The sequence below is a fragment of the Momordica charantia genome (assembly GCF_013281855.1).
Source record: "Momordica charantia cultivar OHB3-1 chromosome 9 unlocalized genomic scaffold, Mcharantia_2.0 BLBB01000009.1, whole genome shotgun sequence".
In the NCBI taxonomy this organism is placed as follows: domain Eukaryota; kingdom Viridiplantae; phylum Streptophyta; class Magnoliopsida; order Cucurbitales; family Cucurbitaceae; genus Momordica; species Momordica charantia.
The window spans coordinates 11,675,338-11,702,534 of NW_028275167.1; the positions used below are offsets into that span (position 1 = coordinate 11,675,338).

The 27,197-nt window shown below is 35.7% G+C and overlaps 1 protein-coding gene and 1 long non-coding RNA gene across 2 annotated transcripts in view; both read left to right on the plus strand.

The window, feature by feature from the left end:
• LOC111017054 (phosphoinositide phosphatase SAC3) overlaps positions 1–4,554 on the plus strand; it is a 65,169-nt gene extending 60,615 nt beyond the window's left edge. The window contains exons 13-16 of the mRNA XM_022292702.2: positions 2,328–2,519; positions 3,191–3,364; positions 3,619–3,718; positions 3,997–4,554. Of these exons, the coding sequence (XP_022148394.1) occupies positions 2,328–2,519; positions 3,191–3,364; positions 3,619–3,718; positions 3,997–4,122 (592 nt within the window). The 3' untranslated portion in view covers positions 4,123–4,554. The remainder of the gene's footprint in view (positions 1–2,327; positions 2,520–3,190; positions 3,365–3,618; positions 3,719–3,996) is intronic.
• Positions 4,555–20,650: 16,096 nt separating this feature from the next.
• On the plus strand, positions 20,651–25,062 carry LOC111017002 (uncharacterized). The gene is made up of 3 exons (XR_002602247.2): positions 20,651–21,945; positions 22,127–24,319; positions 24,461–25,062. It is a non-coding gene; the product is annotated as an uncharacterized LOC111017002 (long non-coding RNA).
• Positions 25,063–27,197: the final 2,135 nt, after the last annotated feature.

The following is a 27,197-nucleotide window of genomic DNA, read 5'->3' on the forward strand; positions in this document are numbered from 1 at the left end:
AATATGGGACCCAACTTGTGAACTGTCATATAAAAATGAGGAACAACCTTGAGGTTTGAGATTTTAGATTTGTTTTCATTGAGCCCCTAGATTTCTAAATTTACACTAGTCTCAGGCATTATTTTTCTATCAAACACTTCAGCATGATGATGACATGACATTTTAAAATTGAATTTAATGTTGACGTGACAAAAAATAATAATTTTACAATAGAAAGATATACCGGGGTTGTTTAAAAAAAATTCTCTCTCCTCTCCACTCCCCGCCCCCTACCACCATTGCCGACCACCCTCCACGCAACCCAATCCTCGTTCCCTCCCTCTCTTTCTCCTTCCTCCACCTTGTCATACCCCCTCTCTCTTTTCCTCTTCCCCCATCCCATCAACCCCCTCCACTGTACGCCCCTCTCTCCCTTCTCCTGCTACCATTGCCTAGCTTGCTAAAATCCCTCACTGTTATCCTTCCTCTCTCTCATGAAGATTCTTCAAATTTGGAAAGAAACTCAGATCTGGTTGGGAAGGTGAAAAGAGAGAGGATGTAACACATGTGGGGGACCCGAGATAGTGGGCAGTGATGGTGGAGGGTGGCCGGTGGCGGTGGGTGATGGGGGTGGAGAAGAGAGATTTGTTTTATTAAAAAAAGAATTAAAAACGGCCAAATCACTTCTTTCCATTATAGAACTATAATCTTTTGCCACATTAGCATTAAATTTAATTTTAAAATTTCATGTCATCTTTTTATTCAAAAGGCCGGTGGAAAACTAATGCCAAGACTAAAATGGAGCATTTCAAAACATCATGAACAAAAGGGTAAGATTTTAAAACCTAGGCACTAAATAGAAACAAATCTCAAACCTCTTGGACTAAGGGTGGTCATACCCACTAATTTAATCACTTTATAAAAAAAATCTTAAAAAATTTCTATAAAATAGTTATAATTAAAATACTTGTGGTTTGGTTACATTTTCCGAAGTGATTTAATCACAAGTTTGTTTGGTTGCACTATATCTAAAAGTGATCCTACAAATATCAAATTACTATAAAGTGATCCTACAAATAATTATAAACCAATTCGATTATTACAAAAGTGATTTTATTTGTTATCAGACACACTCTAGATTGTTTTCAGAAAATCACTTTTGGACCTCAAGAGTGCTTATATAATAAGTGTTTTACTAAGAAACGTTTTTTCCGAAAGGTATGCCAAACGCACACTAAGAAGGTAATTATCCCTAAATTTAATCTTGTCAATATATTCCTAACCTCACTAAAGGTTAGGTTGCGGTCACCTCTACTCTATTGCTACTAGTCACCTCAAAAATATATGGTAAGTCTGGGACATAAGAGGAACATTTGAATGGGGTATCTGTATTCCTGAAGATACTTTAATGATTCTTGTGCTGCTTTCCTGGATTTTCTGGACAAATTTTGTTTCTAATTGCGCAAAAGATTGAAAAATTATGTACTTTCACGTGTACATCCATGTTCAATCATCTTAGTGAACAGCCAAGCTAGGTTCTCAACCTACTAAGTTACGGTCCTTTGGATAGGTACCAATGAAAGTGAAGATCTTTAATTTGTCCCTATCTTGAGGGAAAATTAATGCTTTTAGTAGATTGTAGAAAATCCCAACCACTGGCCTATCTGCTAGTTGGTGTACTATTTACCTCCAATTTGCTATAACTTTAGTGAAAATCAAGAACATATTTTATTCCTCTGGGTAGAAATCGTGGAATATCTTAATTTTTAGCTTCAGCTGGTATCCTCTCAATATCCGGGATTTTGAAGTCCAATTAACGGCTGCTATTTGGTTCAAGAAGAAAATTCAAGGCTTTGTGGTTTAATATATTCCTCACTTTCTTTTAGCTGACTTTTTTTTTTTTTTTTGGTTCACTTAATTCTATAAATTTTGAAGGGTAAAGAATATCCCGATTTGGTTTATTTCTATCCTCCACGTGGATTTCTCTGTCTAGATATTTTTTATACTATTCTCCATCTTTTTGGAGTCCTTTTGTAAGGTTTAGATGGAACATAATGCACGAAAATATCTTGACATTCCCCCCACCTTCCCCCTCTTTCTTTCTTAAGATGACAGGTAAGTTTGAGGAAATGGATGCAAATTGTACTGCTATTTAGCGTGGCATTACATTGTGAACTCTTATCTAAGAGTCTTCGGAACATATAACAAACTTTTAAAAAGAATTTATAAATCATAAGTAAAAAATCACACTAGTTCACTATAGACACAATATGCATTATCCATGATTGGTTCCTCATATATATTACGTTTGTACTTGTTTGACTGAGTTATAAGTATCTGATGTATAGGTCAGCATTCAAAAGATCCATGTCAGATGGAAGTATTCTTCACGAAAACTGCTCACCAATGTTATCTACAGACAGAAAGCAAGAAAAACATTCAAACTCTGAATTGTCCAAACAATCGCAAGGAGGTAGCAAGGTTCTTTCAGAATCATCTCCAGAAATATCCACTTCTGGAAGTGATATAGCGTTGTCCAGGTTTGTTTCCACCATCTATCTTTACGAAATTCCCAGGCTCCTTTCTCTTGTGGTTCTTGCAGCAGTTCATTCTTAACAGGTTAGATCCGCTTTTCATTAAGCCAGAAAGGAAGGAACACCATATGGTTTACTCATTTGCGTTTGTTCTTCATGAATGTGTCATGCAACTTTAGGTGTTGATTAGTAGTATTGGGGTTTTATATGCTTGGGGGCATTTTACAAATTTGAGAAGGATTTCTTATTATGTTTGTTTGTCTGCATATTTTTTATATATGAGTTTGGAATTTGTAGAAATTATTGTCAGGCCTGTGAGGTTGGGTTTTGCTCTTTGTATTTTACTGTCTAAACCATGGGACTAGCAAATGGTAGTTTAGGATAAGCGAACTCAGTTACCAAACATTTAGATGCTTGAGAATGAAGAATAATTGTTTTTTTTTAATAGATTTTTCCATAGGAATTTGATTAGAATTCTTGAAAATAAAGATGAGTGTTAACTTTTGTGGGATTTGTTATGGGAATGTCATAAAATATAAGAAATTTTATATTTTCATCCCAATGCCCAACAGTTTCGGCCCAATTCAATTGTTCCCTATACCTACTAACATGTTATCTTTCTGGCAGTGTTGTTAATAATGTTAACCAAATGTTCTTTGTTGAATGTCTAAATGTAGGTATACTCCATCAATGCCTCAGAGGCGGCTTTTTGGAGCCATTCAAAGAGAAAGATGTCTTGAAGGTGACCATGTTTTCTTTTCAGAAGGGGACACTATGAACTGCTCAAACTTTGTTGACCTGGATTGGCTTTCATCCTCTGGGAATTCTTTTGAGGATGAGCCATTTGAGAGGTAATCATACCAAAAATTTGAATAGGTTTGCAACTGGATCATCCAAGAATATCTCAACTATAGGAGATAACAAATAAGAATAATTTTCTGTGGCGAAAGTGCGATTTTACAATTTGTCTAGCTATACTTTTCTTTTCGGCATAATTTTTTTTCCTTCTAATTCTGCTCTAGGGTTTTGGTTGGTAGGACTAGGACATTGCATTCCTTCATTATGATGAGTAAACCCCACTTCTGTTTATCCATTATGATTTTAGGTCCTTGGCGCTCTACTCTCCAATTGCTAGAGAATCATCTGAAAATGTTGTCACTGGAGAATCAACTCCCTCCATGAGTGAATATGGATCAAGCATGAAGGTGCAGTATCTTGTATTTCTTCTTTTTATATGTTACGAATTGTCCATTCACATTATTACGAATTGTGCACTGAGGTATCCATAATCCAAGTTAGGCTAATTACATAGATTCTGAGCTGACCAATTTATTTCAATTAAATCCTTTTGTAAAAAAAAAACAAAAAAAGGATGTTGAATATGTAACCATGTGAAATTAAAACATAGGTTATATAGGTTGAAATTGAGGATATTTATTTATTTTGAGAATAAAGAGAGAGATTTATTGGTTTCAATATGTAGGTGAAAGAGCAGAATGTAATGGAAGTCTCCCAGTCCCAAGTGAAGGCACAGAAACTTAACCTGGTGGAGGAATATTCAGAGAGCTTTGTGCAGTGGGTAGCTTATGGGGAGACCCTCTGCCATTGAGGTTTTTCTCGCAATCTCCGGTGCCACGTGGCGCCCGAAAATGGGACAACACAAACAATGGTGGAGCTGAGCTTCTTTGGAAGAAACGCGTTCCACTTGAAACCTCATCGATCTCATTCCCAACTACGAAACAGTAAATAGTGATTGTTGAAATCTAAAAATAATGATAAACAATAATTCTTTTGGAGCACAAATTTTCCTCCGATGCTAGGTTATGGGCAACTCCTAGGTAAAATTATGTAAATATTTCCCATGCACATTTAGAACACTGCAGATCATCGATTCTTTTTATTCAATGTTATTTTATGACTTTAATTTTGTAACATCGTGCTCTGATTGACTGAAAGCTTTTGCAATGTTATGTAACCTATAAATAAACCTCTCAAATTTGGAATCTGATGTGAATGTGAGATCAATCCTATTCCTGTTGCATCTCCATATTCCAGTGTCCACCATATAAATTACTTTTTGTTCGTTTCATTACTTGTAGCTTATTTCTAAGCCAATCTAATACAAAGAATACTGAATATTGTTCATCTCTATATTACATTGCTTAAAACAAATGATCAATTAGAAGTCTATAACTTATTTGTTGATTCCTTTTTATTTTCGATCTTTCAAATCTAAATCAACTCACAACTTACATGTTATAGACTGAAGGTTTGAGAATAATGAGTTAATCTCTATTTCATTCACCAAAGAATATATAAAGATAAATATACAATAATGTAAAATGACGATAAAGGACAAATAACTATGTTATAATAATACAAAACGGGTTAAAATATTAGTTTGGTTTCTGTACTTTCTTGTCCCTATATTTGCAACTTTTGTTCATTTTAGTTTTTATACTTTCAAAATGTTCATTTTTGTCCTTGTACTTTTAAAAAGTAGCTATTTTTGTTCATTCATTTTATTTTTAGTCTTATTTTTGTATCACAATTTTAACCAGGCATTAAAATTAATATATTTCTTAAAATGTAAATATTACTTTATACTAAAAGGTTTTCATTATGTGTAAAATTTGTGTTAAAATTTTGAAATATGTACTAAAATGATCGGTTTTTAAAATTATAGAGACCAAAATGAACATTTTCAAAGTACATGAACTAAAATGAATCTATGTTGAAAATACAGGGACCAATATAGTATTTTAATCCATAAGCATTACAACACTACTCGAGTTGAACATGTATTAACATACATTCTCCAACTTATTAGAGAGATAATTCACACGTGCTCCATTTAAAGCTTTCGTGAAGATCCAGGAGCAATTGATCATAGGACAAGAATTAGGAATAGTTTTATTACTTATAGTCGTTGATATCTAGTAATAGGAAAGTTTCAAAAGTAGGTAGCACTATGATAACTATAGTAGGATAAGGAGATGCTAAAATTAATTCAAATTTGATTCTTTAGAGTGTCCTACCTGTTCTAAAGTTGGCATTCAATTTGATTTAGGTTAGAAAGCTCCAAGGAGATTTAAATTGTAAATTCATTTCTTTTTTTACTTCCAATGTATGTTTCATGACTAGGACACTTGAGAAATTGCTTGGACTTGCTAAAAAAAGAAATATATTAGATTACTGAGGAGAAACAATTGATGGTGACACAAATAATAGTGATCAATCTATCTCTTTAAATTCTAAATTAAGTTTTGCTTCCACTAATAAAATATAGCTACATCATTATAGATTAGGTCACCCTTAATTTACTATTCTTGCTGCATGTCTACACCTTTTTTTCTTATACATAGTGATATCTGGGGATCATCTACAATTACTAGAGTCTCTAGTAGTGTATATTGATGATTGTACTAGAGTTATGTGGATTTATCTTCTCAGCTACTGATGAGTGTCTTCTTCTCCTCTTGACTTTCTCTAATGGTTGGAGAGATTTTCTTGGAATGAGAGTTGATTCCTTCAAGAATGAAGAATGGAATTGTCTTGGTGTGTGTGAATGATTCTCTATTTGTTGGCATTTATACCTCCTTCCGATTTTAGGGCAACAAAACAAGTCCTGTGGGACCCAGCTTTCACTCCAAGTGAAACCTCCAGTTACTGTGGTAAATGTCGTTGAGAAGTCTTTTCGTTGCTTGTTTGCTGCTTTTTGTCTCTTTTTGGAACCGATGTTGTAGCATCATTAAAGCTGCAGCAAAATGCTCAAAATCAAATCATTTATACGAACGCTAACATTAAACTTTTAGCCATATGAGAACATCGATTTATCTTCTAAATTAGGCACAACTCATTGAATATTGGGGGTTAGATGAGTCTATCTTTAGCTATTATATGCCACTTTTAGACACAATTAACTCTCTTTAGGAGAGTCATCAGCACCAACCTAAAATACGAATGCCACAAGCGTAAAATCTGCAAAACAACTACACTTCTTGGTCGTCGACCCCCTCAGTCACTACGAACACCCCCGATCAGTGCAATGGGATGTGTCTATTTATCTATCTCTTGACTCGAAACAGGAGCAGGTTTGAAAAAAGATCTTAGAGCATCTAGGATTGGGCCAAGAGGATTTCTTAGCGTCTTCTTTTTTCTTCTCATCGGAGTTATTTCATAAAGACTTGTCATGGTAAGGAAGAAGGGGGGGAATAAGCACACTTAGAGAGCGCAGTACAACGGAGAGTTGTATGTTGCGTTCGGGAAGGATGAATCGCTCCAGAAAAGGAATCTATTGATTCTCTCCTAATTGGTTGGACCGTAGGTGCGATGATTTACTTCACGGGCGAGGTCTCTGGTTCAAGTCCAGGATGACCCAACTACGCCAAAGAAAAGAATAAAAAAATAGAAGAAGCATATGACTCCTTCATGCAGGTCCCACTTGACTCGAGGTGGATATAACTCAGTTGGTAGAGCTCTGCTCTTGCAATTGGTTCATTGCGATTACAGGTTGGATGTCTAATTATCCAGGCCAATTATATTTGCAACCTAACTAAGTTCGGCTGGATACCAGCTCGAACAAGCTTCAAAGTGTACATCGACAAGTACAACATTAGTAAGGTTCTCTTTGTAGGTCATCATCGTGACTGACTAAAATATCTACCTTGGTCAACAGCCGACCCTTTCGTTCTTATTATTGAGAGAGATGAGAAAGTGGGGAAGTGTGCATTTCATTCAATAATGCTACATAAAAATCCACACTTTAAGTCTAAAAATAGACTCAACTAACTCCATAAAATTAGCAACTCACTCCACTAACTCTAAAAGAATAGCAACCTGACTTGACTATAACACAAAATAACACTACCAACTTCCTAAAAACTAGGCCTTGGACTAGACAAATTCAAATCATGCAAACTTGCAACTTGAGTTAACTAACATTTTCCTCCTAACTCAAATACTGCAAACACCCAGCTTGCTTCTAAGAGTTTTAAAACGACCCACACTAAAAGGCTTAATGAAGATATCTGAAATTTGTTTCTCTTAGCTGCAATGCACCAGCTGAACTTCTTATTCCTTCTACGTCTCTCTTAGAACATAATACTTGATCTTAAAATGCTTGGTCTTGCCATGAAAAAATAGATTTAATGAAATAGCTAGAGTGGCTTGATTATCCACAAACACCTTCACACTCTTTTCTTGCTTCAGATGCAAGTCATGCATCAGCTTCTTTAACCAAACAGCTTGGTTGACTGCAGTCATTGCTGCAATAAACTCAGCTTCTGCAGTTTATTGAGTCACTATATCTTGCTTTTTTGTACACGATGAGAAACACTCTGAGCCAATAGTGAAACAATAGCTAGATGTGATTTTCATATCATCCAACGACCCAGCCCAACCACTATCTGAGTAACCCTGCAACTCAAAATTTTCAACTTTACTGAATTTGATCCCAAAAGACAGTGTGCCTTTCAAATATCTCATAACCCTTTTTCCAGCCATCATATGATTCTTGCTTGCACAATAAAGAAATCTATATAAAACGTTACAGTGTACATGATGTTAGGCCTAATGAATGTGAGATACATGAGACATCCAACTAGACTTCTGTACACATTCTCATCTGTCGGTTCCTCTCCATCATCCTTTTGAAACTTCTCCTTCTGAATCATTGGAGTGTTCACACTCTTACATTCCTCCATATTGAACCTCTTCAATATCTCTCTCATGCACTTCTTCTGGCAGAGAGACACTTCATTCTGCCCTTGCTAAATCTCCATACCAAGGAAGTAATGCATCAGACCCTAGATCGATCATCTCGAATACTTTCTTCATTTCTTGCTTGAACATCTCTATCTGAACATTATCAATTCCTATTACCAGCAAGTCATCTACATAGAGAGATACGATCACGATAGCAATACCTGATTTCTTCACATAGAGTGTGGATTCACTCAGACTCTTTACAAAACCCAAGTTCAGCAAGTGATCATCCATCTTGCTACATCATACCTTAGGAGCTTGCTTCAACTGATAGAGAGCCTTCTTTAATAAATAAACCTTCTGCTCTTGTCCTGGCGTGATGAACTCATCTGGTTGCTCAACATAGATCTCTTCTTCTAACATTCCATTTAGGAATTCTGACTTCACATCTAGCTTATACACCTTCCATCCATCTGAGCTGACACAACCAGTAGTATCTTGATTGTGTCCATTCTTGCAATCGGTGTAAATGTCTCAAAGAAATCAACTCCCCAAACTTGTGCCTTAAACTTGTTCACAGAGCCATCTGGATTTAATTTAGTCTTGAAAACTCATTTGAATCCAATCACCTTTCTGTCAGCAGGCTTCTCTACTAGCTCCTATGTCTTGTTCTTCTCTATCATTCTCAGCTCCTCTTCCATTGCCTCCATCCACTTTTGATCTCTTTTAGCCTCTTCATACCCTGCAGGCTCCAACATAGCTACGCTGCTTCATTCATACACCTCAGTCAATAGTCTAGTCCCTCTAACTGGTGCACCATCAATTAGTTCATCAGGATTTAGAGAGACTTCTTGTTGCTTCACCTCTGCTTCTTCTGTCCAATCCCACTCCTTATCCTCCAAAAATTGAACGTCTCTACTAATCACCATCTTCTTTGTGTGAGGTTGATAGATCTCGTAGGCTTTGGGCACCATGCTATATTCTATAAAGATTCCTAGTTCCGCCTTCTCACTCAACTTATCTCTCTTCTGTTGGGTGTGTTGCCCTAAACTCGTAGTTTGTATTTTGTAAAAACAAACATCTATTTAATAAAGTTTTATTCAATAAATTTGTTGTTGAATCATAGTTTTGCATTGTCCAAAATCCAATAAAACTAAACATCCAAGGTTATTTTTTATGTAATCGGGACAATATATATACTGGGTATATAGTTGATATACGGGGTATATATTTGATATACCCCTGATATATGAATGGATAATGTCCCGTGAATAACCTAAAGGTTCTATAGTATATGGATAAGGCTGGGTACCTTATCCTGGCAACACTATGGATACGGCCCACTCTGTAAAGGTTACAGACGACTCGATTCAAGTCGTTCGTGTGGAGACATGCGAGTGGGGGTATCCTATACAATAAGCTTGTATAAGACCGGACCACGAAATAGGCAATCTTTAGATGTAACATCGTTAACTAATAGGTTGCTATTTCTTAAGATGACTAGACAACTCATTTTCAATCCTAAGTGAGTTATGGACTCCTGCCTGTGAAGGCTCGTCCTTTGATCTGTATGGGTGAGAGTGGCCTGAGTCGCCGACTCAACATTCCTACCATTTTGGGGACGAGACCGAGTGGGGAGCTGGGAACATAACTTCACAAGATGGAATTCACTCCTCCCCGATTTTAGGGGAGTAGATGAGTGTTCCCTTAAATGCTGACTCCGGGACTTGAACAAGGGGCCCTACCCTCTCATTGGCTGAGAGGGACTTCCGGTTATTGATTGGACCATAACCGGGTTGTTCATTAGAGAAGCAGTGGTGTTTAAGGAGTAAGATGTAACTCAGGGGTAAAACGGTAATTTGACCAACTTGAGTTACGAACACTTGTGAAGGATTGACTCGTCATTAATGGTCGTATATCCGTGGACACGAAAACGTTCTGCAGTGAGAAGAGTGCAACTGCGGGTCTTTAGTGGAATGACCCGTAGTTAACGAATCTTGATTAACTCGGTCAATGAGTTTGACCGATTAATCTCGCATCGTTGGAGCTTCTGATCTGTAGGTCTATTAGGTCCCCTTGCTAGCTCATAACGGGTAAAACGAGGATCAAGTTTTTGAAAGAATTTGAAATGTTCAAATTACTTAAGAGATTATATGTATATTGATACATTATAATATATAGTTAATTATAAATTAAAACTATATATTATGAGAGAAATTATTTGAATGAGATTCAAATAAAATTAATATGAATAAGATTCATGTTAAAACTATAGGTTAAAAATAATGTGCATAAGATGTACATTAAAACTATAGGTTATACGAGAGAAATGTTATAGAATATGATTCTATTTTTATGATAAATAATTAAGTGTTAATTATTTATTTGATTAATATATATATGTTAATTAATTATTAATTGGATTAATAATTAATAATTATTTATTAATTAATATGATTAATTAATAAATTATTTTTATATTTTAATTATTATATATATATATATTAATTATTTATAAATATATATATATATTATTAATATTAATTATATTAATATAATAATAATAATATTATTAAACTTCCCTGCAAAATTGCAGGGGAGTGGGAGGTTTTGTGACGTGGGGAGTTACCCCACATCACCCTTCTTCTTCTTCAAATGTTGGAGAATGGGAAGAGTTTAATTTTTTACAGAACAGAAAAGAAAAAAAACTCCCATCATTTTCTCTCAAATTCTCTCAATCTCTCCCTCTCTTCGATCAAGGTGCTACCACAAGCACGATCCCGAGACCCAAGATGATAGCGAGGAAGACGTAGTGGTGGTGTTCGAGGGAAACTCGTTGAAGAAACGTTCTTCAAAGGTAAAGTTTCCTCTGTATTTTTCTTCTTTGAAATTTAATTTTGTATCCCAAAAATCAGCAACGAAGATCCACTTCCGCTCCGGGAATCACATCCCTTCATCTTCACCTGTAGAACATGAAAAAAAAACAACGGGACACCTTCAAATTTGTCAGTTTTGGTTTAGTATCAAACAAGCTTCATAAGAGTGTCTTCTTATCCAAGACTCTTGTAGGTATTCTATTCAATAAAAAGACTAACGTGTTTGCTGCTTCAGCCCAAAACTCTTTTGGTAAATTATTCTCATGCAACAAGCCGATGGAACTTTAGACATGCACAGCGGAAGCTAAGGATCAAAATACACTTAATGAGACAATTTAACTAAAATAAGCATGCTGGAAAATATGATGAAAAAAGTAAAGAGGAAGTGATTAACTTTATACCTTTGAACACCTTCACTATAACTTCTTCTCCTAACTCAATGAGACCACTAATGGCAAATCCGTGCTATCCTCAGGTTGATGAACACGGTTGTGGGACCGAATTATGAGTGAAAGCAAAGGGAAAGCACTAATGGTTAGGAGAAAAGAATAGAAATTTGAGTGAAAAATTCTGCACTTATGCAGTGAAGCATTAGCCTTCCCCAAGTGATCTTCATCACCTATATAAAGACCAAATGCATGCAAGGACAAGTCTTGCATGCCTTCCACTTCAAACCCCACTAGCATGTAAAAGATAGGTGTCATTGCCTTGAAGAAACACTTCAACAACCACTAGTCAGTGGTTCCACTGACTTGATTTTTTAAATTAAACTTTTATAAAACTCATTTCTATAAAAACAAAAATTGAAATATCAATTTTCTTTTAAAACAAAAACTAAGCCAAATTAATATCTCATATTAATTGGTCTTTGACACCTAAGCTTGATTAATCATATTAATCAAATTACAACTTTTTTTCATACTTTAAACTTATTTAAAACTAATTTAAATAAATCATACTCTCCATAATAATTAATTCTCAATTAATTATTAAATTATATTTTATATCTCATATAAAATACAATATTCCCTAAAAAATCGAATTTGAACACTTCAAATTCTTGCTTCACCTAGTTCATCAATTTTATCCTTTATGAGCTAGCATGGAGACCCGACGGACCTACAGGTAATGGGCTCCAACGATTTGAGACTAACCGGTCAAATTCTTTAACTTAGTTAATCAACATTCGTTAACTAACAGGATTGTTCACTATAGCATGTAGATGCACTCCCCTCACTATAGATATATTTGTGTCAATTCGATATAACCGTCATCGGTAAGTTGATCCTTCACAGGCCGTTCGTAACCTCAGCTAGGTAAAAAAAACCGTTTTACCCCTGAGTTACATCTTTTCTCCTTAAGTACCATTATCCCTCTAATGAACAATTGATTTATGAACAAATCACTAAATCCAATTCCTCTCGGGCCAGTGAGAGGATGGGGTCCCTTGTTCAAGACCGGGATCAACTCTTAAGGGAACAACCTCTCTACTATCCCTAAATCGAGTAAGAGTGAATTTCGTCTTGCTAATTCTATGTCCCCAGCTATCAACCTAGTCTTATCCCTGAAGTAGGAGGCATATTGAGCAGCGTTGATGAGCTTACTCTCATCTATGTAGATCAAGGGAGAATCATAAATAAATAGGAGTTCATAAATGGCTTAGGATTTAGATCAAGTTATCTAGGTCATCGATAAACGAAATTAATCAATGTTATCTGTAAACGGTGTTAATACGTAACAGTGATTATTTCAGGGTTAGTCTTACACAATCTCATTGTGTAGAACACTCCCGCTCAAATGTTTCTACATGAAAGAATCAGGATCACTTGGTTTATGACACCTTACAACATTTGTAACAATCATAAAGCGAGCAATATTCAATAGTGTCTCCAGGACTGTTTAGGCTATTTATTTGAACTTGATCGAGTTTATATGTCTCCATATAAAGTCCAAGTACTCATTATAATAGCCAAGGGTTCGTAGTTTATTGAATTTAGAGTTATTAAAAAACAAATTCACTTTCATTTAATAACACTTGTCTGAATAACCTCACATTAATGTTCACTATTTACAAACTACGAGTTTTAGGACAAAATACCCAATAAACTCCCACTTGGACTAAAACTCCTAGTGGGTTTGCAACATGGTTAAGTTAAGTGCGGGAAATGTAAATACAATAAACTAGGGCATCTCATACCTAATTTCTCCCACCTTTCCTATTTATTCTAATCGTAATCCAAAACTCTTTAGGTGACTCTAAAAAATACTAGCTTGGAGGGCCTTCGTAAACGGATTAGCAATTGTGCTCAGACGCTATTTGTCTTACATTAACGTCTCCTCTCTGCACAATTTCTCTAATGAGATGGTATTTGGGCTCAATATGCTTTCTGCGCTTATGGCTTCTCGGTTCTTTGGAGTTTGCCACTGCCCCATTATTATCGCAATACAAAGTGATGGGTAGATGTATGTCTGGAACAACTTCTAGATCATTTATGAACTTCCTAAGCCATACTACTTCCTTGGCTGCTTCGCGTGCAGCAACATATTCTACTTCCATTGTGGAGTTGGCAATGCAGCTCTACTTTATACTTCTCCACACTACTGCTCCTCCATTAAAAGTGAACACCGATCCCGAAGTAGATCTCTTTGAGTCCATATCAGTCTGAAAATCGGAGTCAATGAAATTTCATGTGAACAAATATTTGTTCACACGAAATTTCCGGAGAAATTATATTTCGTGGAGTTGAACTTTTATATTGTTTGTATGTGTGTATTGTGGATTCAATCTCTAATATTTATCCTCTGATTCTTTCTCTCGAACTTGATGTGAAGATTGAGATGCTTGTTCTTGAATTTGGATCGAAGTTATATGTTCATCGAAAGTCTTCAAGTCTTCAAGTTTTCAAAGTCTTCGAGTTGGTCTTTGAATCTTCAAGTCTTCAGAGAGTCTTTAATTTTGTGTGAGTTCTCTCAAGTCTGAAATTCTAAACCTTGAAAATGAATGAGGTCCCCTCTATTTATAGAGGTTTCCATAAGCTTTGTTGGGTCATTGGACTTGGATAATTTTGGGTCAAGCCCAATTCTTAAATGAATTTATTTAAATTTAAATAGGGATTAGTACATTGATGGGCTATTTAAAGATCCTAATTACATAAAAGGATGGAATGTATAGAATTTACACATTTGTCATGTATCAACCTTATCTAAGAGGGTACCCATCACATAAATTACTTAAATACCCTCTTGTATCTACAAATTAATTTTAAATTCATTTTAAGATGCAGAATTGATTAATTTGAAGGTTATAATTTGGATCCCATAATTTTAGGTTAATGATACTTTCCAAAACAAATTAAAACACCAAAACATTAAAAAGAAAACCCTAAATTCCCCAAATTTGAAAACCTCCCAAAATATCCCCAAATCCCATCTAAAAATCTCCCGAAAGAAAGAAACAAAAAAAAAATTGAAACATCCATTTGACAGAGGCTTTTGTACGAAAGAAATTCACAAAGATTTGAAACAATATCCCAAAATCCCCCAAATTTTAAAAACCTTCAGAAATCCCCCAAAATCCAAAAATAAAAATCGTCTAGACTATGAGACGTTTAGAACTTCAATTTTGGAGGACTATATCTACAGAACTATAAGATATATGTGTATATATCTTATACTATATATAAGATATCTACACATATAAGATATATACACATATACAATATATACCAATCTATAAGAATATAATCAGGAATACTAAGACTATGAGACATTTAGAACTTCAATTTTCTATACACATACACAAAATATATCCCCATATATACCAATTTTAACGAAAGACTAATAATTACCAATGGTATGGAGGACCCTTTCTACAGAACTATAAGATATATGTGTGTATATCTTATATATATAAGATATAACACATATAAGATATATTCACATATACAATATATACGAATATATACGAATATAATCAGGAATACTAAGACTATGAGACGTTTAGAACTTCAATTTTCTATACACATACATAAAATATATCCCCATATATACCAATCATAACAGAAGACTAATAATTACCAATGGTAAAAACAGAAGGGGACAGGAGACGAGGAACGCGATGAACGGCGTCGGAAACGTGCAAAGACGTCGACGGAAAGTTTATTCGGCGACGGAAATTGAAGGAATAAATACCTCATTGATGGAAGCACGCTGCACGGCGTCGGAAACGTGCAACGAGGTCGACGGAAAGTCTATTCGGCGACGGAAATAAGAAGATCTTGACGCAAAGAAGAAGGAAAAAATCGCTCGTTGATGGAAGCCCTGAAGAAGAACACAGACGGTCTGCACGTCTCCTGTCCTCGTTGATGAAAGTCTGCACGAAAAAAAGGAAGATGGCGGGGAAAAAAAAGAAGGTTGGAGACAGAAGCAGACGGCAGCAAACAGATCTGATTAATTCAAAACATGATTTCATAAATTTGGAAGTTCTTAATTGGTGAGAGGATAAAATCTTTTTTGAAGGAGAGATTTGAGGAATTTAGGTTGAAAAATAGAAACGGGGCCCACAATAATTAAATGAATATAATAACAAATTAAGGATTCAAATCTTTTAAATTTTAAAATTATAATAAAATAAAAAGCAATAAATAAGGGTAGAAACGGTATTAACATAAAATTCTACATGAAAATATCTAAAAGTGTAAATTTTGAAAACTAAAGACATTTATGAAATTAAGATTTAAAAATAGACCTCCCAAGATATTATCTCATTTAAATATTAATCCACTTTATTTCATGGTAAATTGGGTTTTGGGCCAAGTTTGTGAACCAAATCGATTCCAAGCCCAATATTCATATGACCTCATATTTTAATGTCAATTTATCTTTAATTTTAATTTATGGTTAATATATAATTAATCCCTAAATAAAATAGATAATGAAGTGGCCGTTTATGATTGACCCAAAATTCATGGTTCTACAACTACATAGTCAAACATGAAAGTTTAGAGCAAAATACATTTTTGGCCCTAGGTTTACACGTGAAATCCTAATGAATGGACTTTGAAGCCCTAACCTATCTCACTACACTAAGAGACACAAATGGCCAAGTGATGTCACTCAAAGGAAGATTTAGAAGCCCTAACCTATCTCACTATACTAAGAGACACAAACGGCCAAGTGATATAACTCAAAGGAAGATTTAGAAACGGATCGTCTTTAGGGATTACTTAGAAGCAAGAGGTCTAAGATTTGCATAAGATTACCTTACTCCAAGATCGAAGTATTCCACAAGTTTAATGACCAATCAAACTTGAATCCTTCTAAGATATTCAATAAGCTACACATAAAATTTGTACAACGGTTTCAATGTTTTACACAAATGAATGTCAAAAAGACTAAAATTCATTCATAAATTATTAAGTATCCAATTGACATTGACATCGACATTAACATTTTTTCAATATTTCTATCGTCGAAATTAACATTTATAACCTTGACTTTAGTACAAATATATGATGTCTTACTATTCATTATACTATCTAGTTTTCATTTTCAAGTCAAAATTATTAGATTAAGGCTTTATTTTTAGGGGTAGTTACAAATATGACAAAAATATTTAGTAAAATATAGCAAAATGGCAACCAAATTTAGTTTTTTTTTTCAAATATAGCATTTTTTTTTAAAAAAGGAGATCCAATTTTAAAATGACAACTTTTTCAAATAATATATACCTCTAATATATCTGCAATATATCTGACTACTGTTATATGTATGTGAAATATATCTTATATATTAATGATATGAGTGTCTGATATACTTGCAATATGTATGTGGTATACACTGATATAAAATATCTTGTATAAAGTGCATATTTTGAAATACATAAAAGACTTTTTGCTACCTACTGCAATTTCTCTTATTTTTAAAGAATACAATAATTTACTTGTATGTTTTAACTAAAAGAAAAAATATTAGCCAAACTTCAAAATTGTTAGAAATAGAATTTTAATGGGTTTTTGGGCTGACTAAACATTTTCCTAGGCCCACTTTGATATATATACCCATCCCCAAAACCTATGTTTTCCAACCATTAGCTGAAATCATCAAACAAACCAAATGATCATTGACTTTTTGGCCCTTAATCTCAAATTAACAAATTTTAATTAATTAATTAATGTTTTGATAATAACAAACTTAATTTTATTTATTGACATTTTTAGTATTTTAAAGTGTCTACAACGTAGAGCTCGTTACAATGATTCCAACAACTCTTGGATCATCCAAATCAGAGCTCAAATAGAAAAGTTACGATCGAAACAAATTGAAAGGATAAATATCAGAGAAGATGACGTGGACAGTTCATAGGCTGACAAGTGACAAGCTTACTTTTATTTTAAAAATAATATAAAAAATGATTTAAAAAATAAAAATAAATAATTCAAAATCAAAATCAAAGTTACTGTTGTAACATTCTTTTCAAAATAATCCCCACACACATTCTTTTCAAAATAATCCCCACCCTTCATGATTTTTTTACCATTTTCTCTACTCTATTTAAACCCAATTTCTTCGTCCAAAATTAAACAATTCTCTTATTTTCAATCCCCCACAATCTCAACATTTCTAATTGTTATTCTCTCCAACTTCTCAATTTTTCTTTTCATCCTATTTATGAGAGAAATGCATTGTTGTGAGAATTGAATTGTTTGTAAGCTCAAACTTGTACATTCACTCTACTTGAGAGTTTGTAAGTGTGTGTTTCAAAATTTCCAACTCTTTGTAACGGTGTGATCCTCACCGTGGAGAGGATTGTCTTTGCACTTGAGAAAGACAGTGTACGGGTTTGACTCCTACCATAGAAAGAGTCAAAATTTCAATTTATAACTCAAGAGGTGCTTCAGAAGTGGGGTAGGACAATTGTGCTGAACCACTATAAAAATTTCCAATGTCAAGTGTCTCTAACCCTCTCTCTTATTTATTTTTGCAATTAATTTTAGAATTTTATTATTTGCTTTAAATTTCTCTTATTTGCCTTAGAATTTATTTTATCTTTGTTAAAATTGCATATCTCAAAAAGTGTATTGTTTTTGTTTAAATTGGGCTGGTTTGTTAAAAAATTTGCTTTTTGTTAATTAAACCATATTCATCCCTCTAAGATTTTCATACCGATCCAATAATAATCATCTGTGCCCCTCCACTAATTTGACTTAAATTTTTACTTTGCCTCTTTTTTTCATTTGAATCTTCTCAGGTATTCACTTTCTTTCTCGTCTCCATCTCTTTTTTCCCATTTTCATCTTCTACTCTCTCCCTCATTTCTTTTTGTGGATTTCAAATTTTCTCCTTTCTCTCTTCAAATTTTTCAGAATTTTACGGATTTCAAACCCTCTCTTCAAATTTTCTCAAAATTAAAATGTATAGATTTTCTAGATTTTTTCCTACTTTCCCTCCCTCTCTCCTTTGTTTCGCTTTTTTTTTTTTTTTTTTGCATGCAACGAAAAAATTTTGGATATTCTTTGACCAACGAAGTAGGCTATTCGGGTTCTGTGCATGAGGAACTTCATACCAATTGTGAGAGAACTGAAGCTTGGTTGTGAGAGAAAATCAAAGCGAGATTGAAGGAGAGAAGAAAGAGAGAAAATAGAGAAGAGAGAGAAGAGAGAGAGAATGAGCGAGAAAACAGAGAGAGAGAAAAGGAGTGAGAAGAGAGAGAGCGAAGAGAGAGAGAAAAGGAGCGAGGAAAAAGAGAGAGAGAAGAGAAAGAAAAGGAGCGAGAAGAGAGAGAGAGCGAGACTGAGAAAAGAGAGCAAGTGAGAGAGAGTAAGAAGAGAGAGAGAAAGGGAATCCCATTTTTTTTAATTTTGTTACGGATAAGAGAGCAAGTGAGAGAGAGTAAGAAGAGAGAGAGAAAGGGAATCCCATTTTTTTTAATTTTGTTACCGATTTCAATCGGGCGAAGATTAAGGAATCATGATTCCAAAATGTTAGGATTTCGTTTTTCCTTTTTTAGTTTATAAATTACAAAATAAATACCATTTTTTAGCTGTCCTCGAATTATAAATGGAAGCAAATTTTTTAATTCAATCTTTAATAGATTTGAAACCCTATTGATATTTAGTTTAAAAAAAAATCATTGATTGCAAATTTTGTTCGAAACTAAATTACGAAAGAGAGAGAGAATAAATTAATTAGAGAGAATGATAGATGAGAGAAAAAAAATGTTTTGGATAAGAGATTAAATGAGAGATTAAATTTTAAATTTGAACTTCAATCCTAATAAAAATTACGAGAGAGAATAAAAGAGAGACGATAAAATCAATTAAAGAAATAAATTTTGATTAAATCTTAAATTTGAGTACCATTGATGATTAAAATTAACGACATTGAAGGAGTGAAAAATCTTTAATCTATAGATATTGATTTTGCTAATATTTTGAACTTAAATTTGATCAAATTGTTTCAAAATTTATTTATTTATTTTGTAATTTGTAAACTAAAAAAGGAAGAACGAAAGCCTAACATTTTGGAATCGAGATTCCTTAATTTTCGCCTCCATTGAAATTGGTAAATCGGGAATCTTTTTCTCTCTCTCTTCTCGCTCTCTCTCACTCTCTCGCTCTTTTTTCTCAATCTCGATCTCGCTCTCTTCTCTCTCTCTTTTCTCACTCCTTCTCTCTCTCTTATCTTCTTCAATCTCGCTTTGATTTTCTCCCACAATCAAGCTTTAGTTCTTTATTTTCTAGAGGGAAAAAAAAGTGAAGTTCCTCTTGTATAGAACCCATCTACTTCGTTGGTCAAAGAATATCTAAAAAAAATTTGGTTGATTCATGTGGGAAAAAAATGCGAAATAGAGGAGGGAGGGAGGAAAAGTAGGAAAAAATCTATAAAATCTATACATTTTAATTTTGTGAAAGTTTGAAGAGAGAGAAAGAAAGTTTAAAATCCGTAGAATTCTAGAAATTTTGTAGAGAGAAAGGGGAAAGTTTAAAATCCATAAAAAATTTGAAAATTTTGAAAAGAGGGAAGAAGAGAGAGGGGGAAACTTAAAAATTTGAAAATTTTGATTTTGTTATGTTTTACGAGAAAAAGAAGAAAAATCTGAAAAGAGAGGAGAAGAAAGATTGTGAAGAGAGAAAAAGAAACATGAAGAGAGATGTTAAATAGTAGGTTTAGAAGCCTAATTAAGTCAATGGTCTTTATCTTACTTTTACTTAATATCCTTTGTGTTATTCTCGTTATCATTCGGTTAAAATGTTGTCATACAATTCTCATTTGTATCATGTATCATGGCATGCTATTTAATGCAGTCACTTTTCCTTTGTTTGTGATATAGCAAAAACCACTTTTGAGTTGTCTTTTCATCTTTTCTTCCTCTAGGGTTTTCACCCTTTTTATTGTATCAGAGCCTTTTGGCATTGAAAATGGTGCAAATTCCCCATTTGTCTCTTTCATATGGTCTTGAAACTCCGAGACCACAAATCACTACCACTATTAACTCCCCCATTGTCAACCCTATTATTAACCAACCACCACCTCCAACGAGCGGCTTCTCAAATTCTTCCATTCTCAAACCCCATCCCACGACCTCCTCTCACACCTCCACCATATGTCTTCCAACAACAGCCTACGAACTTTCCTCCACCGTCTCCTCTCCACGCCCTGCCTAAAATTCGGGCTCTATCAACTAACCCCTTGTTCCCCAGTCGGCCACCCCTCTCATGCCACAAATGTTTCCTAACATTGTTCACTCCCTTTCTATCAAACTTACTGACTCCAACTATCTACTTTGGAAGAATCAACTACTTAACTTCATCTATGCATATGGCCTGGCCTTGAAGGCTTTATCAATGGCTCTATCCCTCATCCACCTTAATATTTGGATTATGTTCATTTCCAACCCAACCCAGATTTCTCTGTTTGGCAAAAATGTAACCGAACAGTTATGATGTGGCTTTATTCATCTCTTACAAAAGAAAAAATGTGAGAAATTATCTCTTTCTCAACTACTAGAGATATAGGGGAATCATTGCGCTAATCTTATGAATCTACTTCTTCTACTCGTGTTCTTAGTCTAAGTCCCAAATTCAAAGCATAAAAAAATATGGCCTCTCTATTCCGCAGTATTTAGCCAAGATAAAGGCAGTGGCAGACAAACTCTCGTCCATTGGTGAGCTAGTGTCTTTAAAGGATCACATATCTTATATTTTGAACGGACTTGGACCTGATTACAATGCCTTTGTCACATCGATTCATCACAATGTCGAACTTCCCTAAATTGAAGATGTTCGAGCTCTTCTTATGACCTAGGAGTATCGTCTCGAATGCCAAAATTCCATTGATCAACTGAATGTTGTCCAAGCAAATCTTGCAAGTTTGCAACTCCAACACACACCTACAGCACGACGTGGTCCACGTTTCCCTCTTCAGCCTAATACTCGTGACCGCCAAGTTAATCCCTCTCAACTAGGAATTATTGGCAAACCGAACTTCCATTCTCAACATAAAGGTGCCAATCGCCCTACCTTTCCTTCACATAATCGAGTTCGATGCCAAATATGTGGAAAATTTTGGTCACACCGCTTTGGTGCGTTACCATTGAGCAAATCTCCAATATCAACCCTCTTATTTTCCTCAACCACATGCCTTACTTTCTACTATTCCCACTGTCATTTCTAACTCCCTCATCATGCCCTCATCCTCATCCAATATCTTCTCCCCTTCCCCTTTCCTTCTCCCACCATTCCGGACGATGCTTGGTACATGGACTCTGAAGCCACCCATCACCCATGATTTAAACTCTCTCTCCAAACTCATCTCATACGATGGTGGTGAGGAAGTGACCATTGGAAATGGTATGTCTCTTCCTATAACTCACATTGGCTCTACCTCTTTACTTTCCATAGCCAACTCCCTATTTATTTGTCTCAAGTTCTTCGTACCTCATCCATTTCTCACAAATTACTTAGTATTTCCAAGTTATGTCATGATAATAAAACTTTGGTTGAGTTTTATCCCACTTATTTTCTTGTGAAGGATCTCTTTACCAAGAAAATTCTTCTTCGAGACCATCTTGAATGTGGACTATACAAGGTTGGTTCGTCAAAATGTTCAACACCTGTTCGTTCACCACCGTTTGCTGCTGCTATTTCTGCTTCCGTCAACACCAATCTATGGCATTTTCGTCTTGGTCACTCATCTTTACCTAAAACGAGTTTTAGAATCCTGTAAATTGGACCATAAATCCAATATTTTGTCTACTGTTTATTCTTTTTGTCAATAAGCTAAAAGTTAGTTATCTTTTCCTACAAATCATACTAGAGCTTCTAAGTCTTTTGAACTTGTTCACTCTAACTTATGGGGATCTTCTCTTCAAAAATCAATTAATGGTGCATGTTATTTCTTATTGGTCATTGATGATCATACCTGTTATACTTTGCTTTATCTCCTCAAAACTAAGGATAAAGTATTTCCTATCTTTCTTCAATTTCGGGCAATGGTTAAAACTCAATTTAATCTTGATATTAAATCTCTTCAATCTGACTGGGGAAGGGAATTTCGATCTCTCATTATCTCGCCTCAAACTCCGCAGCAAAACGGTTGCGTTGAACACAAAAATCGACATGTTGTTGAATTTGGCCTCTCCTTGTTAGCTCATTTTTCTCTTCCTTTAACATATTGGTCGTTCTCTTTTCAAACTATCGTTTATTTAATTACTCACTTGCCCCATATCTGTTTTATCCAACCATTCTCCTTTTTTTCTCAATTTATTAGGTATTTTTTATTGTTCTTTCTTCCCTTTTCTTCACTCATTAAATCATCAGAAACTTTAATTCCGCTCCGCAAAATGTATTTTCATTGGTTGCATCTCTAATTACAAGGGATATTTATGTTTTGATCCTAAATCTTGGCATTTATATATTTCTCGGCATGTTGTGTTTAATGAAACTAATTTTCCCTTTAAAAATTTTGTTTAATCCATCACCTCCTTTTAAATCTCATATTGTTGATCATTCAACAGCTCCCTCTCCCATTTCCAACGGTCACAACCCTTTGCCTCACAAAAATTTTAAACTTCTAATTTTTAGAATTTTCAAAATTCCAACTTTCAGCCCATTAATCTCAATCACATGTTTTCCCCTCCTTTTTCTCTAGAAAACTCATGCCTCCCATTACAATCTTCTTATATCCCTACAATCAACAACCCATGCATGCCACCGCCTACAGACCCGTCCTTGCCACAGCCCGAAAAATCCGTCCTCCCATCCCACTACCCATAGACCCATCACTTGAATGTTCATCTTCTTCTTTACCTTTGTCTGTTATTCACCTAACCCTCGCCTCACCACCCAAAACCAGTCTCTTACCTGAAACCAACCACATCCCACAACTAAATCGGACATGCACTCTCGTCTCTCCTTCGCCTGGTTGTTGACCTGTTGGTTGTAAATGGGTCTTTCGCCTCAAATTCAAGCAAAATGGTGTCATGGATAGGCACAAGGCACGCTTGGTGTTGGAAAGGGATTTACCCAAACGTCTGGTCTTGATTACTTTGACACTTTCAGTTCGGTTGTTAAACCATCCACGGTGCGCATAGTTCTCTCGTTGGCAGTAAGTTTCAATTGGAAAGTTCAGCAGCACGATGTAAACATTGTGTTCCTCAATGGTGATCTTAACGAGGAGGTATCTATGGAACAACCTCCAGGATTTATTGATCCTGCCCACTCGAGTTTTGTATGTCGGCTACATAAATCTATATATGGTCTCAAACAAAGTCCTTGTGCTTGGTTTCTAAAGTTGAGCTCATGCTTACTTGATTGGGGTTTTGTTTCTTCCAAAACTGATCATCCATGTTTTATTTTCGTCAGTTTTTTGATATTGTAATCATCTTGGTCTATGTGGACGATATCATTATCACAGGCAACCATTCTGATTTACTTTCCTCTTTAATTTTACGTTTAAGTAGTACTTTTTTGTTAAAGGATCTTGGGTGTCTATCTTACTTTCTTGGTGCTCAAACCTCATTTACAACTCTGTTACATCTCTTATTTATTACATCGAGCAAATATGTCTAATTGTAAGTCTATCTCTACACTAATGGCTTTTGGAGCATCATTATCTCTCATCGATGGAGAGCCCTTACCTAACCCAACTAAGCATCGAAGTCTTGTAGATGCCTTACAGTATTGCACAATCATGCGCCCCGACGTATCTTTCGCTGTAAATAAGGTCTGTCGGTTTCTTCATGCCCCTACCTCCGTTCGTTGGTTGGCTATTAAACAAATTTTGCGTTATCTCAAAGGCACAATGCATCTTGGGTTAGTTTTTGTTCCCTCACCCATTATTATAATGAGTTTCACTTATGCGCAGTGGGCGAGTTGTCCAGATGATTAGAAGCACGAATGAGTACTGTACTTTCTTGGGAAACAATTTAATATCTTGGTCATAATCAAAACAAAAAATAGTTTCGTGCTCTAGTGCTGAATCTGAGTATCGGGAACTAGCTAATGTTGCGGCCGAGATCATCTAGATTTCTGCAATGCTCAATGAGTTAGGGTACCCTCCATCTTCTCCACCGCTTTTGCTTTGTGACAAGATTAGTGCAACTTACGTTGCTACGAATCCGATCTTGCACCAATGAACAAAGCATATCGAGATTGATCAACATTTTGTTCGAGAATGCATCCTCAATAAGCAACTTCTCGTCAAATATGTTCCAAGCGAAGACCAAATTGCGGATGCTCTCACAAAACCACTTTCCACATCTCGGTTTCACAATGTTCACACCAAGCTCACGTTCTTCCAAAGCCCAATTCGCTTGCGGGTGATGTTAAACAGTAGCTTTAGAAGCCTAATTAAGCCAGGAGTCATTATCTTACTTTTATTTAATATCCTTTGTGTTATCATCTTTTCTTGTGTTGTATCCTTTGGTTAAAATGATGCCATTCAGGTCTCATTTGTAACATGGCATGTTATTTAATGCAGTCATTTTTCTCTTGTCTGTAATTGTTAGGGATTGCAGTCTCTGGTTTCTTTTTAACAACAAGAAGAAGATAGAGTATATAGAGAGTGGAGTACACACTAGAGAGTGGAGTACACACTAGAGCCTTTTTAAAGTGGTTTGGCCTAAAATGTTGTTTTAGTTTTTCGCTGCACTTCCCCAGCTTGCTAAAACTTCTATGCATGTTCTGGGTTACATGTGAAATTAAGACTCGTGACTTAACACCACCCCCTATTCACTTGTTTAGTCAACCGAGAATGTAATATTTCAGCGCGGAGGCACATCCGGAACAGGTTTCGAGATAAGCCAATCGGTCTTCAAACAAGAGTTGGACAGCTTGACCCGCATTACCTAAGAGAGGCTCGATGAAATTAAGTATGCTTCACACATTTAGTCTTTCTTCTCCCTTACGTGATAGGGCTCTAAAGCCAAGTGCTTGCTTCAGTTACAGTAGAAGTAGGAGAGATCCTTAAGTACTGATATCGAGAAAGCAAGGATGTTATGAGCATTCGCTAATGTTAGCCCTTGCTTGGTCTTAAGGGGAAGGTTAAAGTTGGGGACAAACGTCCTCATGATTGACTACTAACCCTGATATCCCTCACTAGGTCGGTCTCAACTCGGATCAAACCATCCTTTGTCTATGGAAGGATGTAGTTGAAGAAGAAAGCTAATGTCTTGGTTGTTCGCTCCTAATTTGGCTTTAGAGAGTGGGGAACGCAGTCCTATCCCAATGTCGTTGCAGATTTGTTAGGTGCGATATGCCGACGACTTACTACTGGGAATCGTGGGTGCCGTAGAGCTTCTCATAGAAATACAAAAACGTATCGCCCACACGGGGGGATCTACTCCACGAGGAGCGGTACGGACGTAGATGATATCATCACGACCTCTCTTTTCGTACCGCTAGGGATGCTTAATGTCACTTCGCCAACTGGAGTTACCTGCGCTTTTGTGTCTCTCAGTGTGGTAGGCATTGGGTGTTTCCGAGCAGCGAGGCTTACACCCATTCACATTAGTTCATCCAAAGTTCCTTACCCTAGCGGATTGAAGTTAAGAAACGACTCCCTGTAGGCCAACGAAAGCTGTCAGTTGTGGACATGACTACTATTTAGCTAGGGGGAACTAACTGTTCCCTTGCAACCTTACAGTTCCCCGTAACCGGCCGCATCGGCCCGATTACCTTCGTCACCATCGGTTACTGCAACCATTTCTTTTTTTGATGTTTTTATTTCTGAAGGGCTTACAGGTCATTACACCAAAGGCTTGAAGTGAATGAAAGAAGCTATCGAAAGAGTACCAAATGCTGACGGTGACGAAGGTAACCTACTTTCGGTGGACGCGGAGCCAACAAGTTGAGTTGAACAGCGTAACGAGTCTAAGGTTACAGAAGCGTTTGCCAACTTTGATAGGTATAGCATTGCAAGTAAATAGAACAGAGGAGAGCTTACCGTTTGTTTCTATTAAAGTCGCGAGCTTGTTGTAGTCGGTCAACAAGAGAGAACTTGCTGCTTACTTGCTATATCCCCGCGTTCTTGCATGGCTCGGCTCGTTCTTCAAGCCCTGCTTCTCCCTTCCCCCTCTCCCCTTCTACCGTCCAAAATAAGATCGTATGGAATATAGCCAAGTGGTAAGGCATCGATTTTTGGTACCGGCATGTTGGGGTACTTTTATAGTTAGACTTCTATTAATGCACTCGATTTATCTCGATTTGGGTAGTCACGGGCTCTTTGAGGTCCTCCAAAAATGAAACAACCCCAACCCTTTGTTAGGTTTACCAGGCTTTTTCCCAGCTCTTTGGTAGCTTGTTCTTCCCCTTTCTTTTGCTCTCCACTCCACCCGTCTTGTTGCCTCGAAGAAGTTTCCCCTTTGTTTGTGCGAATGAGTAGGTTTTTCCATGTCATCTACCATTCTTTCTGCTGCAATGATCGCAGAAGCCAAATCTGATACATTTTGCCAACGAAGTTCTTGTCCAGCCCAAGGTTGAAGACTGTTCGGGAAGAAAGCCTGTGCATACTCTTATTTAGAGCGTTCTGAAGCGACATCCACTATTGTATTGGGCAGTAGATCACTTTCTTAAGGAACTACAGAGCAAAGGTAACAATTTTC